Here is a 15,757-nt window from a genome sequence, read left to right as displayed (position 1 = left end):
ACAGATTGATCCTCACTGGGTATAAGATGCCTCAGAAAAGCCCAGCACGTCCTTCAGTGCCTTTATATTTTTCTTCTTTTGCTATTAAACTTCCTGTTGAGTGGTATTGATGCTTTTTAATGTGTTTTAGGAAGAAAAGTACGTTTGCTCCACTTTGTGGGAGAGACACAACAAATGTCCTCTCAGTAGAACCGAGCATTTAGATCGACTGTTCTTTCACTATTTAGTAAATGCAAATTTAAAGTAAACTATTTTGAGGTATTTCATTGGCTGTTCGGAGAGGGTCAGTTTTATATTATTGAGGAGACAGTAGTATTTGGTATTTTATAAGTATTAGAAGTATTTTAGAAGAAGGGAGAATGAGACAGTTGGAGAAGTGGAAAAGGATTCACGTGTAAATAATAGGATAGGACGAGAGAGAGATGGGAGGTTAAACACGAAGAGGGTCATGAATGGGAGAGCCTGGAGAAGGTGGTGGAAACATGTAATTGCGCCTGTACTGACCTAGTCCGGTTCCTGCTTCCTGTCTGGGCCCTGGCCCAAGGCCAGGCAGCGTTGGTGGCCTGTACTTACTACGTCCCCGCTGCCCCTAGAACATGCTGTGCACGTGACTCGTAGTGAAAATGGGTGTTTTAGCTCTCAGCTTGTAATGAGGGGCCTGTGGAAAACACTCTGAGGAAAGTTAAAACCCAGAGGGTGCTGCTAAAGCATCACCATTGCTAACCGTGTGATGTATTCTCTTGGAAACTAGAAAACTTTAGGAATTAAATTTCTATAATTGTCTCTACAAGCCCACTTTTGACTGGACAAATTTTGGAGAGAATTGCTACAGAATTTAACCAGTTACAGTTTCATGCTGTTCAAAGCAAAGGCATGCCTCTTTTGGACAAAGTAAGACCAGTAAGTGTTGTTTTATATTTTCACCGTTTGTTATTTAGGAATTTGCTAAATAATTTTCGTTTAACCTAGTAATGCCTCTGATAATTGTTGATCTACAACATTTTGAAGCTGGTTTTGAATTTTTCTTTTTGTTTTTGGGCCCCTGTTTCCTAAGTGTCATACATTGTAGATTTTGTGTAAAGACACAGGCATATTCTCTGAATTATAAGAGTAAAATTACTTCTGAATTTCATGTAAGTGGAATTTTAACTTTATACATAGTATCTTCTGTTGGAATAAGTGATTTGTTATGTATATAGTGAATTTTTAGAAATTGTTCTGACTGGAGCTTTCTTTACTTATCTGTTTTTTTCTTGCAGCGTATAGCTGGCATTACGGCCATGTTACAGCAGTCACTCGAAGGCCTCCTGTTAGAAGGTCTTCAGACTTCTGATGTTGATATAATACGACACTGCTTACGGACTTATGCCACGATTGACAAAACACGGGATGCAGAAGCGTTAGTTGGTCAAGTACTAGTGAAACCATACGTGGATGAGGTTTGTCCATGTCAAGGCCTTCATTCAGTAGATGTTCACAGAGCATCTACTCTGTCATTGATATTTCACTAGGTGTGAGGGATAGATCAGAGATCTTTCTGTAAAGATTGTCCTAGTTACTGCAGAATCAATTGTATGCCAGGAATCGGGCATGCTCTCTAGTATTATCTAGTGATGCCACAGCCCAGGGATCATCTTAATTTAGTGAAGGTAAGGGTCTTGCCAGGTAAGAAAGTATGTATCAAAACATTTTTCGGTGAATTTTATGGTATGTAAATTATACATCAGTAAAGTTGTTACAAAGCAGTTTTGAACAACTGGTCTGGTTGGGAGACCAGAACAGTTAAGCAGATGATAATACTGCAGTGTTTGTGCCTGGTGGAGGAGCATGCAGAAAACTCTGAGCTTGGAAAGTCTCTGAACAGGGAAGTCTCCACAGAATAGATTTGGCCTAACTCTTGGAAAATGTGGAGTTTGCCAGGCCAGGAAGATGGGAGGAGGGGAATATTCGAAGATGAAGGACTGTTATAGGCAAATTAGCAGAGTAATACCTTAAATCCAGAGCTTGGCTATCCAGTATCCTTCACCTATTAGGTGAGGATCTATATTAGTTAAAAACAATATAGGAAGTAAGTATATTCTGTCTTTGAGCAGCTAGAATATAGATTGTGGCATATGAACTTGTTAATACTCAACAATTTTTGACATACAAAAATGACAGTTTCGTATGGTTTAAACTGATAGAAGTCACAAAGCCCATCCTTAATGTTTGCACACTTTCTTCCAGTCACCTGTCAATGTGAATGTTCTTTCTGTCCAGTAAGTACAAAGCTTCTACTCACCATGACTTCAGGATGAAAATCTTCCATTTTTAAAAGGGGAAAATTGAATCTCATTGATAAAAATGAAATTTAAGGATTCATTTCAATAATCATGTCAGCTTCAGTAGGATTACTAAAAATAAATGATCTGTCAATTCCCTCTGTATCCTGTTCTATTTCATACTATCTCTGTGGGGGTGAAAAAGACAAATTACCTACACTATTTCATTATCAATAAGCAAAAATATTTTAGTTACTAATATATGCCATTGTTTTTCATTGAACTGAATCTAATGTGCTAAATTAAAGAAGTATTTGAAGTTTCAGTAGCATATTAAACTGTGGCTATATTTTTATCTTATTTAAATTCATATGCTTATGAATAACCACATCAACCTTACCACCAGAAATGAAATAATAAAGTAAAATAAAGTGTATTTTCTTCCATCTTTCTCTGCCTCAAACCTTCCCCTAATCTTCATGATGGTAGAGGAAAAGGCCAAAGTTAAGACAGTACAAAGCTATCGTTGTGGGGAATCATTATTTTACTCAAGCTCAGAAGGGAAGCATATGAATGTGCCTAGTTTTTCAGCTTCAGGCCAGTCTGTGTCAACTAACCTCTGTCTCCTCCAGGGTCAGAACTGTACACGCTAATCTTATGAACTAGTTTTGAGTGTGACTCTTATGTTTACCTTACTGTTTAGAAAATATGTCAACTAGGGAAGAGAATGGGCATGAGGAAGCATATTTTTAAGTTTTTCTTTTTTTCTCTTTAGACTATAGTTCATACTTCTCTTTTAGATACTTTTAAAAAAATGATATTCCTTTTGATAGGTGATTATAGAACAGATTGTTGAGTCTCATCCAAATGGCCTTCAGATCATGTATAATAAACTCCTGGAGTTTGTTCCTCACCATTGCTGCCTTCTTCGAGAGGTTACAGGAGGAGCCATCTCAAGGTAATTTAAACTGTTGTGGTTAGACTCACCTTAGTCTAATGATTGCACCTGTTAACTTCTAGTGCACCACTGATTATTAGCTGTCTGGTATGAACTGGATACATATGTACTTTCCTGTTTAGTTGTTACCACAATGCTATGAGGCATGTATCATTAGCCTCATCTTACAGATAAGGAAACTAACAGATAAAGCTAAGATTGAAGATAACATCTCTCTGAATCCAAAGCCCATAGTTTTTCCTTCTCTGCACTTTTTCTTAAATTTGAAATCAAAATTAGTTTCTTTGCGTTATTCTAATGTCATTATCTATAAATTAATTCTGTTTAATTCAACAGGTTTTGTACTAATTGTGATTAAATTCATTTTCAGTTTTCCCTCCTTTCCAGTTTGGTTTCCTAAGTATCCCATTACCTTTCACCATTGCCATTGTCCCAGTCCAGGCCTTTGTCATCTTTTGTCCAGAGTAACAGATCTCCCACCTGGTCTCCCTGCCTCTCCTGTTAGCCTCTGGCTATCACATTTACGGCAGAATGCTGAGATTCATAGACTGCCTTCTTTGTTAGTCTATAGTGGTGTCTCACTGTTGGTGGAGGACAATCCAGGCTTCTTGATGTAGTGTGTAAGGCCCTTCCTGGTCTGGGCTGAGTAGTTCTCTACTGTAGAACTCTGTACTGTGGAACTTGCCCCTGTACCACCTGGTCTCCAGCCACACAGTAACACTTGTCCTTCCCTAACACACCTTGTATTGTGTGCTTCTGTTTTTCCTCATTGTCCCCTGTCCTTCCTTTTCCCTTTTTCTTTCTGTTAACCTGTCACTCCACAAGAAGCTCCAGCTCACATACCACTTCCTTCAACAGACCATATTTTATCCTGATGTTCAGCATTAAACACGTCCTCTTGATTCCATTACGTGTTGCTTTTACTTCTGTTAAGAACTGATTTCCATCTTAACAGTGTACTTACCTCCTGCACTGTCCGTACCTCCCCTACCTCCTGGCACAGTGTCTTGAAATAGCAACTACTCAGTGTTTGCAGAATGAAAGAATTAATCTGTTCTCAGATTAGAAAAGCAAATAAGGTCACTATCTTCATGGAGTAAGCAATATATTTGGTCTTGAATTTTTCTTTTTTGCTTAGGAAGATTTGCCCTGAGGTAATATCTGTTGCCAGTCTTCCTCTATTTTATATGCGAGCCACCGTTACAGCATGGCCACTGATAGATGAGTGGTATATGTCCATACCTGGGAACTGAACCCAGGCCACTGAGGCAGAGTGTGCTGAACTTAACCATTAGGCCACTAGGGCTGGCCCCCCCTTTTTTTTCTGCTGAGGAAGATTTTCCCTGAGCTAACATCTCTTGCGAATCTTCCTCTTTTTTTTGCTTGAAGAAGATTAGCCCTGAGCTAACATCTGTGCCTTTCTGCCTCTGTTTTGGATGTGGGTTGCCACCACAGCATGGCTGATGAGTGGGGTAGGTCTGTGCCTGGGATCCGAACCCACAAACCTGGGCTGCTGAAGCATAGTGTGCCAAACTTAACTACTATGCCACCGGGCTGGCCCAAGGCCAGAGTTTTTGTTCTTTGAAAAGAAAAAAATCTGGGGTAATAAATATACTGCTTGACTTTTGAAGTACCCTCTCTATTTCCACTACATGATTTCAGGTGAAGCCTAGTTTCGCTTCTTTTGTTTAGTAGTCATGAAGATGTAGTTGGATTTGGATTTGAGGTAAGAATTTAGTAGAAGTCATGATGTGTAAAATTCAGGAAGCCACAGTTATGAAACAGCCAGTCGTTAGATTTGACAAGGTTAGTCTTGGTCCTGAAATGTCAAGTTTCAAAGTTTTCCAAGTTCTTTTTCACAGTTTTCAGTGTGGCAGAATTCTTGTAGAAGCCTCAGAAATTTGAGGAATTTACGTTGTACTCTGGTAGGTCATGTTCATTTGCCTCCAGCCCCCCCGTCATTATGCTGCCCCTGACCTTCTCTTGCTCAGTATCTGCCTTCCGGTTTCCAAATGCTTGGTGCTTCCCTTGTCCATTGATTTCTTTGTTCTTGTATTGCCCTTAATGCTCTTTATAACTGGCAGAATGTGGATTAGCTTTTCTAATTAGCCATCTGTTTCGATTGTTAATCTTGCAGATTTTTATTTTCTCTTTGAGGCTTTACTTAGATATTTACTTTGGGGATGAGGAGATCTTATTACTTAATATTGCTTATATTATGTGCATCTGTAGTTTTAGAATCCTCAGTTTTCTTCTTTCCTTCACCAGATGCCTTAATAAAGTTAGTTCTCATCATGATTAAAAGGCTATGATATGATATGTGGAATTGGGTAGGTGGGAAGTAGGTATCTTCTTTACCCTCCCTGCTCTCCTCTAACCCTGCCAGTTATTTCTTATCATTACTTAACTATAATATTATTTGATAGCCCTTTCTAGACAGAAAAGCATGGCTTCCTTGATAACCAATCTTTCTTCATGATTTTTGTTAAACAGGAAAATTATGAAAACTTTTTCTGTTTATTTTTAATGCTTAACAGAATGGTAAGTTCCATTTTGATATCACAACTTAGCTACAAAACTCCCAGTTTTGCTAAAATAAGGCCACATATTGGCGGCTGACCATTTTTAAAGAAAACTGTCTTAAGTAGAATATATTACCCCACATACTGCAATCAAAGTGAGTAGGTCAGTGAGGTGGTGTTTACCTAGACGATATTTCCAGGTCTTTAAGTTCGAGAGAAACTTAAAGAATCTGCCTTATTTACTTATATATATTTAACCATTACTAATATAGCACTTGCTATAAGTGAGGCACCATCTAAATGCTTTAAATATTAATCCATATAATGATCCTGTGAGGTAGGTATTATCATCATCCCCATTTTAAAGATGAAGAAACCAAATCACCGAGAAGTTAAATGACCCAAGATTGGAACTCAAGTACTCTGGCTCCTGAGTATGTGCTTTTATCTCAGCGTTGCCTCTCATCTAAGTTTGTGAATTAGAAATCCAGAGTCCAGCCTTTTGCTAAAAACTGCAAAATAAAACATGCACACACAAAAAACATTAATGTTAACAGTTTTTTTGTCAAGATTTGTGATCGAGATAGTACATGAAAAGTCATAGAATTTTACAGCTGAGGGTAATCTTAGAGATAGCTTAATAATCACGAAGCTGTTAGTAATTGGTAAATTGGCATAATTTACAGTGCTTTAGGATTTAGTCGTGTTAAGGTTGAATGCAAAGGTTGCTTTTCTTGTGGTATTAGACTGCTCCTTTCACAGGATAAAGTGTTAATGTGGTACGCTATTTTAGGGGAGAAAATTGTGCCAAGGTGATTTGATGTAGTAGTTTTGCCTTATCCTGACACTAGCTTGCTCTGCTATGTGGTACAAACAGGAGTCAGGATACAGAGGATGTGTCACCTTCAAGGTGAGACAGATCAAGTAGTGAAATAGAAGTTTGGGATTAGAAACAAACAAAGTGAGAAGTATAGTTAAAAAAAAAGGTTGAAATAAGTTTTAGGCTGAGGAACTTTTAGTAAAAGCAACACAATGGAATTTTGCTCTTTGTAAATAAAAGATTATGCTGTATTTGACTGAAATTTTTCTTATCTTACAGTGAAAAAGGCAATACTGTTCCTGGATATGATTTTTTGGTGAATTCTGTCTGGCCAGAAATAGTACGAGGACTAGAAGAAAAATTACCCTCACTTTTTAATCCTGGGAATCCTGATGCATTTCATGAGGTACCTTTTCCTCCATCATCTTGATTCTTAAAGATATTAACCTGAGGCTTTAGAATAATCATGTTCTCTTCTGCACAGTCTTGGTTCTGTGATTCATTAAAAATAAAAATTTGAGTTTCTGAGTGATCATTTACCTTAAAATACACACAGTGTTTTATCCAAGTAATAGTCTATCATACTTCTGGGAATAAGAATATTTTAATTTTAGAATGTAAGGTACAGTTCAGTCTAGACACAATTATGGTTAGAAATGTACATTATTTTCTAACTTTTTTTTTTCCAGTTATTTAGGTCATAATAGTTTATAACATTGTGTAATTTCAAGTGTACATTGTTATTTATCAATTTCTGTATAGACTACATCATACTCACCACCAATAGTCCAATTTTTATTCGTTACCATATATATGCACCCCTTTACCCCTTTTGCCCACCCACCAATCCCCTTCCCCTCTGGTAACCACTAATCTGTTCTGTTTATCCATGTGCTTGTTTATCTTGACAAATGACTGAAATGATGCGGTGTTTGTCTTTCTCTGTCTGGCTTACTTCAGTTAACATAATATCCTCAAAGTCCATCCATGTTGTTGCAAATGGGATGATTTTTTTTTTTTTTATGGCTGAGCAGTAGTCTGTTATATATATATATACCACATCTTCTTTGTCCAGTCATCAGTCACTGGACACTTGGGTTGCTTCCCTATCTTGGCTATTGTGAATAATGCTGTAATAAACATAGGGATGCATAAGTCTGTTTGAATTGTTGATTTCAAGTTCTTTGGATAAATACCCAGTAGTGGGATAGCTGGGTCGTATTCTATTTTGATTTTTAATCTTTTGAGAAGTCTTCATACTGTTTTCCATACTGCTGCACCAGTTTGCATTCCCACCAGCAGTGGATGAGGGCTCCCTTTCTCCACATCCTCTCCAACATTTGTTTTGTTATGGTCTTGGTGATTATAGCCATTCTAACTGGTGTAAGGTGATTTCTTAGTGTAGTTTTGATTTACATTTCACTGGTGATTAGTGATGTTGAACATCGTTTCATGTACATATAGGCTACTTGTATGTCCTCTTTGGAAAAATGTCTGTTCATATCTCTGCTCATTTTTTGATTGGGTTGTTTGTGTTTTTGTTGTTGAGTTGTATGAGTTCTTTATATGTTTTGGAGATTAACCCCTTGTTGGATATATGATTTGCACTTACTTTCTCCCAGGTGGTAGATTGTCTTTTCATTTTGTTCCTGGTTCCTTTGCCTTGCAGAAACTCTTTAGTTTGATGTAGTCCCATTTGTTTATTTTTAATTTTGTTTCCCGTGCCTAAGCAGACATGGTATTCGAAAAGATACTGCTAAGACCAATGTCAAAGAGTGTACTGCCTATATTTTCTCTAGGAATTTTATGGTTTCAGATCTTACCTTCAAGTGTTTAATCCATTTTGAGTTGATTTTTGTGTGTGGTGTAAGATAATGGTCTACTTTCCTTCTTTTGCACATGGCTGTCCGGTTTTCCTAACACCATTTGTTGAAAAGATTTTCCTTTCTCCATTGTATGTTCTTGGCTCCTTTGGCAAAGATTAGCTGTTCATAGATGTGTGGTTTTATTTCTAAGCTTTCAATACTGTTCCATTGATCTGTGTGTCTGTTTCTGTACCAGTACCATGCTGTTTTGATTACTGTAGCTTTGTAGTATATTTCAAAGTTGGGGATTGTGATACCTCCACCTTTGTTCTTTTTTCTCATAGGGTTTGCCTATTCGGAGTCTTCTGTTGATCCATGTAGATTTTAGAATTCTTTGTTTTATTACCTTGAAGAATATCGTTGAGATTTTGATTGGGATTGCACTGAATCTGTAGATTACTTTAGGTAATATGGACATTTTAACTATGATTATTCTCTCAATCCATGATCATGGAATATCTTCCCATTTCTTTATGTCTTTGATTTCGTTCCATAATGTCTTACAGTTTTCAGTGTATAGGTCTTTCACCTCCTTGGTTAAAGTTATTCCTAGATATTTTATCCCTTTTGTTGTGATTGTAAATGGGATTGTATTCTTGAGTTCTCTTTCTGCTAGTTGTTGTTAGAATATAGAAATGCAACTGACTTTTGTAAGTTGATTTTGTACCCTGCAACTTTGCTGTAGTTCCTGATTATTTCCACTAGTTTTCTGCTTTATTCTTTAGGGTTTTCTATACGATCATGTCATCTGTAAACAGGGAGAGTTTCACTTCTTTGTTTGTAATTTGGATACTTTTTATTTCTTTTTTTTGCCTAGTTGCTCTGTCAAAAACCTCCAGTAGTATGTTGAATAGGAGTGGCAAGAGTGGGCACCCTTGTCTTGTTCCTGTTCTCAGAGGATGGCTTTCAGTTTTCCCCCGTTTGGTATGGTGTTGATTGTGTGTCTGTCATACATGGCCTTTATTATGTTGAGGTGCTTTTCTTCTATACCAAAATTCTTGAGAGTTTTTATCATAAATGGATGTTGGATCTTGTTAGATGCTTTCTCTGCATCTATATTGAGATGGTCGTGATTTTTTTATTCCTCATTTTGTTAATGTGGTGTATAACATTGGTTGATTTGCAGATGTTGAAGCATCCTTGTGTTCCTGGTATAAATCCCACTTGATCATGGTATATGATCCTTTTAATGCATTGCTGTATTTGGTTTGCCAATAGTTTGTTGAGAATTTTTGCATCTCTGTTCATCAGCGATATTAGCCTGTAATTTTCCTTTTTTGTATTGTCCTCTGGCTTTGGGATTAGGGTGATGTTGCCCTCATAAAGTGAGTTAGGAAGCATTCTATCTTCCTCAGTCTTTTGGAATAGCTTGAAAATAATAGGTATTAAATCTTCTGTGAATGTTTGTTATAATTCTCCAGAGAAGGCTTCTAGTCCTGGACTTTTATTTTTTGGGAGGTTTTTCATTACTGTTTCAAAATCTCTTTACTTGTGATTCGTCTGTTCAGATTCTCTATTTCTTCTTGATTCAGTTTTGGGAGGTTGTACGCGTCTAAGAATTTATCCACTTCTTCTAGGTTATCCAATTTGTTGGCATATAGTTTTTCATAGTATTCTCTTATAATCCTTTGTGTTTTTGTGGTATCCATTTTAATTTCTCCTCTTTCAGTTCTAATTTTATTTTAGACTTCTCTCATTTTTTCTTAGTGAGTCTGGCTAAGGGTTTGTCAGTTTTGTTTATCTTCTCAAAGAACTAGCTCTTTGTTTCATTGATCCTTTCTACTGTTCTTTAAGTCTCAAGTTCATTTATTTCTGCTCTAATTTTTATTATTTCCCTCCTCCTGCTGACTTTGGGCTTTGTTTGTTCTTCTTTTTCTAGTTCTGTTAGGTGTAGTTTAAGATTACTTGAGATTTTCCCTGTTTGTTGAGGTGTGCCTGTATCGCTATGAATTTCCCTCCTAGCACCGCTTTTACTGCATCCCGTAAGAGTTGGTATGATGCTTTTTGATTTCCATTTGTCTCCAGGTATCTTTTGATTTCTCCTTTGATTTCTTCATTGATCCAGTGGTTGTTCAGTAGCATGTTGTTTAGTCTCCATGTATTTGTGACTTTCTCAGGTTTTTTCTTGTAGTTGATTTCTAGTTTCAAAGCATTGTGGTCAGAAAAGATGCCTCATATGATTTCAGTCTTCTTAAATTTATTGAGGCTTGCTTTGGTTCCCAACATATGGTCTATTTTTGAGAATATTGCATGTGCACTTGAGAAGAATGTACATTCTGCTGCTTTTGGATGGAATGTTCTGATTTATCTATTAAGTCTGTCTGGTCTAGTTTTCAATTTAGGTCCACTATTTCCGTATTGACTTTCTGTCTCCATGATCTGTCCATTGATGTAAGTAGGGTGTTGAGGTCCTGTACTTTTACTGTGTTGCTGTCAGTTTCTCCCTTTAGGTCTGTTAGTAGTTGCTTTGATGCTCCTGTCTTAGGTGCATATATATTTATAAGTGTTATATATGGAATAAAGTGGAATGTGCCTTTTATTGTTACATACTGCCCCTCTTTCTCTCTCACTGCTTTTTTTTATCTTGAAGGATGCTTTGTCTGATGTAAGTATGGCAACACCTGCTTGGTTTTGCTTGCCATTTGCTTTGAGTATCATCTTCCATCCGTTTACTTTGAGCCTATGTTTGTTTTTAGAGCTGGGACGTGTTTCCTGGTGGCAGCATATTGTTGGGTCTTGTTTTTTAATCCATCCAGCCACTCATCTTTTTATTGTTTTTTTAGGAAGATTAGCCCTGAACTAACATCTGCTGCCAATCCTCCTCTTTTTTGCTGAGGAAGACTGGCCCTGAGCTAACATCCATGTCCATCTTCCTCCACTTTATACGTGGGATGCCTGCCACAGCATGGCTTGCCAAGCAGTGCCATGTGTGTACCTGTGATCCGAACCACCGAACCCTGGGCCGCCGAAGTGGAATGTGCACACTTAACCGCGGTGCTACCGGGCCAGCCCCACTCATCTTCTTTTGATTGGAGAATTCAATCCATTTACATTTAGAGTGATTATTATTTGAGACCTTACTACTGCTGTTTTATCTCTTGTTTTCCAGTTGTACATTTCCATTCTTTCTCTTCCCTTGTATTTCTGACTGCCATTTCAGTTTGGTGGTTTTCTATGATGTTTTCTCAGTTTCTCTTTGTTTATATACTGTGTCTCTACTCTGATTTTTTGTTTACTGGTTATCATGAAGTTTGTGTAAAATATCTCGTAGATGAGATAGTCCATTTTCTGATAGCCTCTTATCTCACATTGGCTGAAGCAGGTTCCATCCCTTTCCTCTTCCTCTTCGAAGTTATTGTTGTCTCAAAAAGTATCCTGGTTTGTGTTGTGAGTGTGTGATTAGAATGAAGTGTTTATAATTATTTTTGATGTTTTCCTTCCCTTTATCTTTTGTGTTATAATTGTTTCTTAAACTGTTCTGACAGCTGCAGTTTTCTCATTTTGTTTATCTTCTTGCTCAAGTCTTTGTAAACCTTTGCCTTTTTGTTTCAGGTATGAGGGTATCCTTGGTCATTTCTTGTAATAGAGGTCTAGTAGCGATGAACTCCCTCAACTTCTGTTTACATGGGAAAACTTTTTTTTCCTCCATCGTATCTGAATGATAGTTTCGCTGGATAGAGTATTCTTGGCTGAATGTTTTTGTTTTCAGAATTTTGAATGTATCACTCCACTCTCTCCTAGCCAAGGAATCTGCTAAGCCTGATAGGTGTTCCTTTGTAGGTTATTTTCTTCTGCCTTGCTGGCCTTAATATTTTTTCTTTGTCATTGACTTTTGACCATTTTAATAATAAATGCCTTGGAGAAGGTCTTTTTGCCTTGATGTTACTAGGAGTTTTATTGGCTTCATTTACTTGTAAGTCCAGTTCTTTCCCTGGGTTTGAGAAGTTCTAAGGTATTATTTCTTTGAACAAGCTCTCTGCTCCTTTCTCCCTCTTCTCTCTCTGGAATACCTGTAATCCTTATGTTGCATTTACTAATTGAGTCAGATATTTCTCAAAGAATTTCTTTATTTTATTTATTTATTTATTTAAATTTTTTATTGAGTTAATGATAGGTTACAATCTTGTGAAATTTCAGTTGTATGTTATTGTGTGTCAGTCGTGTTGTAGATGCAACCCTTCACCCTTTGTGCCCACCCCCCACTCCCCCTTTCCCCTGGTAGCTACTAATCTGTTCTCTTTGTCCACAGGTTTAAATTCCTCATATGAGTGGAGTGATACAGAGATTGTCCTTCTCTATCTGGCTTATTTCACTTAACATAATTCCCTCAAGGTCCATCCATGTTGTTGCAAATGGGATGATTTTGTTCTTTTTTACGGCTGAGTATTATTCCATTGTATATATATACCACATCTTCTTTATCCAGTCATCTGTTGATGGGCACTTAGGTTGCTTCCATGTCTTGGCTATTGTAAATAATGCTGCAGTAAACATTGGGGTGCATAGGACTTTTGGAATTGCTGACTTCAAGCTCTCTGGATAGATACCCAGTAGTGGAATAGGTGGATCATATGGTAGTTCTATTTTTAGTTTTTTGAGGAATCTCCATACTGTTTTCCATAGTGGCTGCACCAGTTTGCATTCCCACCAGCAGTGTATGAGGGTTCCTTTTTCTCCACAACCTCTCCAACATTTGTTACTATTTGTTTTAGTTATTTCTGTCATTCTAATGGGTGTAAGGTGATATCTTAGTGTAGTTTTGATTTGCATTTCTCTGATCATCAGCGATGATGAACTATTTCATGTGCCTATTGGCCATCAGTATATCTTCTTTGGAGAAATATCTGTACATGTCTCCTGCCCATTTTTTGATTGGATTGTTTTTTATTGTTCAGTTGTGTGAGTTCCTCGTATATTATGGCAATTAACCCCTTGTCAGATATATGATTTGCAAATATTTTTTCTCAATGTGGGGCTTGTCTCTGTTTTGATTCTAGTTTCTTTTGCCTTGTAGAAGCTCTTTAGTCTGACGAATTGCCACTTGTTTATTTTTTCTTTTGTTTCCCTTGTCTGAGAAGACATGGTAGTTCAAAAGATCCTTTTTAGTTCAGTGTCAGAGAGTGTACTACTGGTTATCATGAAGTTTGTGTAAAATATCTCGTAGATGAGATAGTCCATTTTCTGATAGCCTCTTATCTCACATTAGCTGAAGCAGGTACCATCCCTTTCCTCTTCCTCATCAGTACTACTGATATTATCTTCCAGGAGTTTTATAGTTTCAGGACGTATCTTCAACTCTTTGATCCATTTTGAGTTTATTTTTGTGTATGGCGAGCTACTGGTCTACCTTCATTGTTTTGCATGTAGCTGTCCAGTTTTCCTAACACCATTTATTGAAGAGACTATCTTTTCTCCATTGTATGTTCTTGGCACCTTTGTTGAAGGTTAGGTGTCCGTAGATGTGTGGTTTTATTTCTGGGCCTTCAGTTCTGTTCCATTGATCTGGGTGCCTGTTTTTGTACCAGTACCATGCTGTTTTGATCACTATGGCTTTGTAGTACATTTTGAAGTCAGGGATTGTGATACCTCCAGCTTTGTTCTTTTTTCTCAGGATAGCCTTAGCAATTTGGGGTCTTTGGTTGCCCTATATGAATTTTAGGATTCTTTGCTCTATTTCTGTGAAGAATGTCATTGGGATTCTGATTGGGATTGCACTGAATCTGTAGATTGCTTTAGGTAGTATGGACATTTTAAGTGTCTATTCTTCTGATATATGTACATGGAATCTCTTTCCATCTCTTTATGTCATTATCAATTTCTTTCAGTAATGTCTTATAGAATTCATTGTGTAAGTGCTTCACCTCCTTGGTTAAATTTATTCATTTAGTTGTGATTGCAAATGGAATTATATTCTTGAGTTCTTTTTCTGTAAGTTTGTTATTGGAGTATAGAAAAGCAACTGATTTTTGTATGTTGATTCTGTACCTTGCAACTTTACTGTAATTATTTCTATTAGTTTTCTGATGGATTTTTTGGGGTTTTCTGTATAGAAGATTGTGTCTTCTGCAAACAGGGAGAGTTTCACTTCTTCACTCCCTATTTGGGTTCCTTTTATTCCTTTCTCTTGCCTAATTGCTCTGGCCAAAACCTCCAGTACTATGTTGAATAAAAGTGGTGATAGTGGGCATTCTGGTTTTGTTCCTGTTCTCAGGGGGTGGTATTCAGTTTTTGCCCATTGAGTATGATGTTTGCTGTGGGTTGTCATATAAGGCCTTTATTATGTTGAGGTAATTTCCTTCTATCCCCATTTTGTTAAGAGTTTTTATCATAACTGGGTGTTGGATCTTATCAAATGCTTTCTTTGCATCTATTGAAATGATCATGTGGTTTTTATTCCTCAATTTGTTGATGTGGTGTATCACGTTGATTGATTTGCAGATGTTGAACTCTCCCTGTGTTCCTAGTGTGAATCCCACTTGATCATGATGTGTGAGCCTTTTGATGTACTGCTGAATTTTGGTTGCCAGTATTTTGTTGAGGATTTTTGCATCTGTGTTCATCAGCAATATTGGCCTGTCGTTTTCCTTTCCTGTGCTGTCCTTGTCAGGCTTTTGTATCAGTGATGTTGGCCTCATACAATGTGTTATGAAGTGTTTCATCTTCCTTAATTTTTTGGAATAGGTTGAGAAGGATATGTATTAAGTCCTCTTTGTATGTTTGGTAAAATTCCCCAGGAAAGCCATCTGGTCCTGGGATTTTATTCTTTGGGATGTTTTTGATTACTGTTTCAATCTCTTTCCTTGTGATTGGTCTATTCAGATTGTCTGTTTCTTCTTGACTCAGCTTTGGGAGGTTGTAAGAGTGTAAGAATTATCCATTTCCTCTAGGTTATCCATTTTGTTGGCATATAGTTTTTCATAGTAGTCTCTTATAATCTGTGTATTTCTGTGGAGTCTGTTATGTCTCCTCTTTCATTTCTGATTTTGTTTATTTGAGCTTTCTCTCTTTTTTTTCTTTGTAAATCTGGTTAGGAGTTTGTCAATTTTATTTATCTTCTCAAAGATCCAACTCTGGGGCCAGCCCCGTGGCTGAGTGGTTAAATTTTCATGCTCTGCTACAGCAGCCCATGGTTTTGCTGGTTCAGATCCTGGGCACAGACGTGGAACCACTCGTCTGGCCACGCTGAGGCAGCATCCCACATACCACAACTAGAAGGACCCACAGCTAAAATATACAAGTATGTCCTGGGTGGATTTGAGGAAAAAAAGCGGAAATAAAAAAAAGGTTGCCAACAGTTGTTAGCTCAGGTACCAACCGTTAAAAAGAAAAAG

The 15,757-nt window shown here is 37.3% G+C and overlaps 1 protein-coding gene across 4 annotated transcripts in view; it reads left to right on the top strand.

Moving 5' to 3' along the window:
• The window catches only part of COG2 (component of oligomeric golgi complex 2), a 59,852-nt gene that overhangs the window by 22,260 nt on the left and 21,835 nt on the right, over positions 1–15,757 (top strand). For all 4 annotated transcript variants that reach the window (XM_008535557.2, XM_008535556.2, XM_070613753.1 and 1 more), the window contains 4 exons: positions 792–900; positions 1,260–1,439; positions 3,095–3,219; positions 6,841–6,967. In XM_008535557.2, the coding sequence (XP_008533779.1) occupies positions 792–900; positions 1,260–1,439; positions 3,095–3,219; positions 6,841–6,967 (541 nt within the window). The remainder of the gene's footprint in view (positions 1–791; positions 901–1,259; positions 1,440–3,094; positions 3,220–6,840; positions 6,968–15,757) is intronic.

The sequence above is a fragment of the Equus przewalskii genome, chromosome 1 (genome assembly GCF_037783145.1).
Source record: "Equus przewalskii isolate Varuska chromosome 1, EquPr2, whole genome shotgun sequence".
Taxonomy (NCBI): domain Eukaryota; kingdom Metazoa; phylum Chordata; class Mammalia; order Perissodactyla; family Equidae; genus Equus; species Equus przewalskii.
This window is presented reverse-complemented; position numbering and strand designations above follow the sequence as displayed.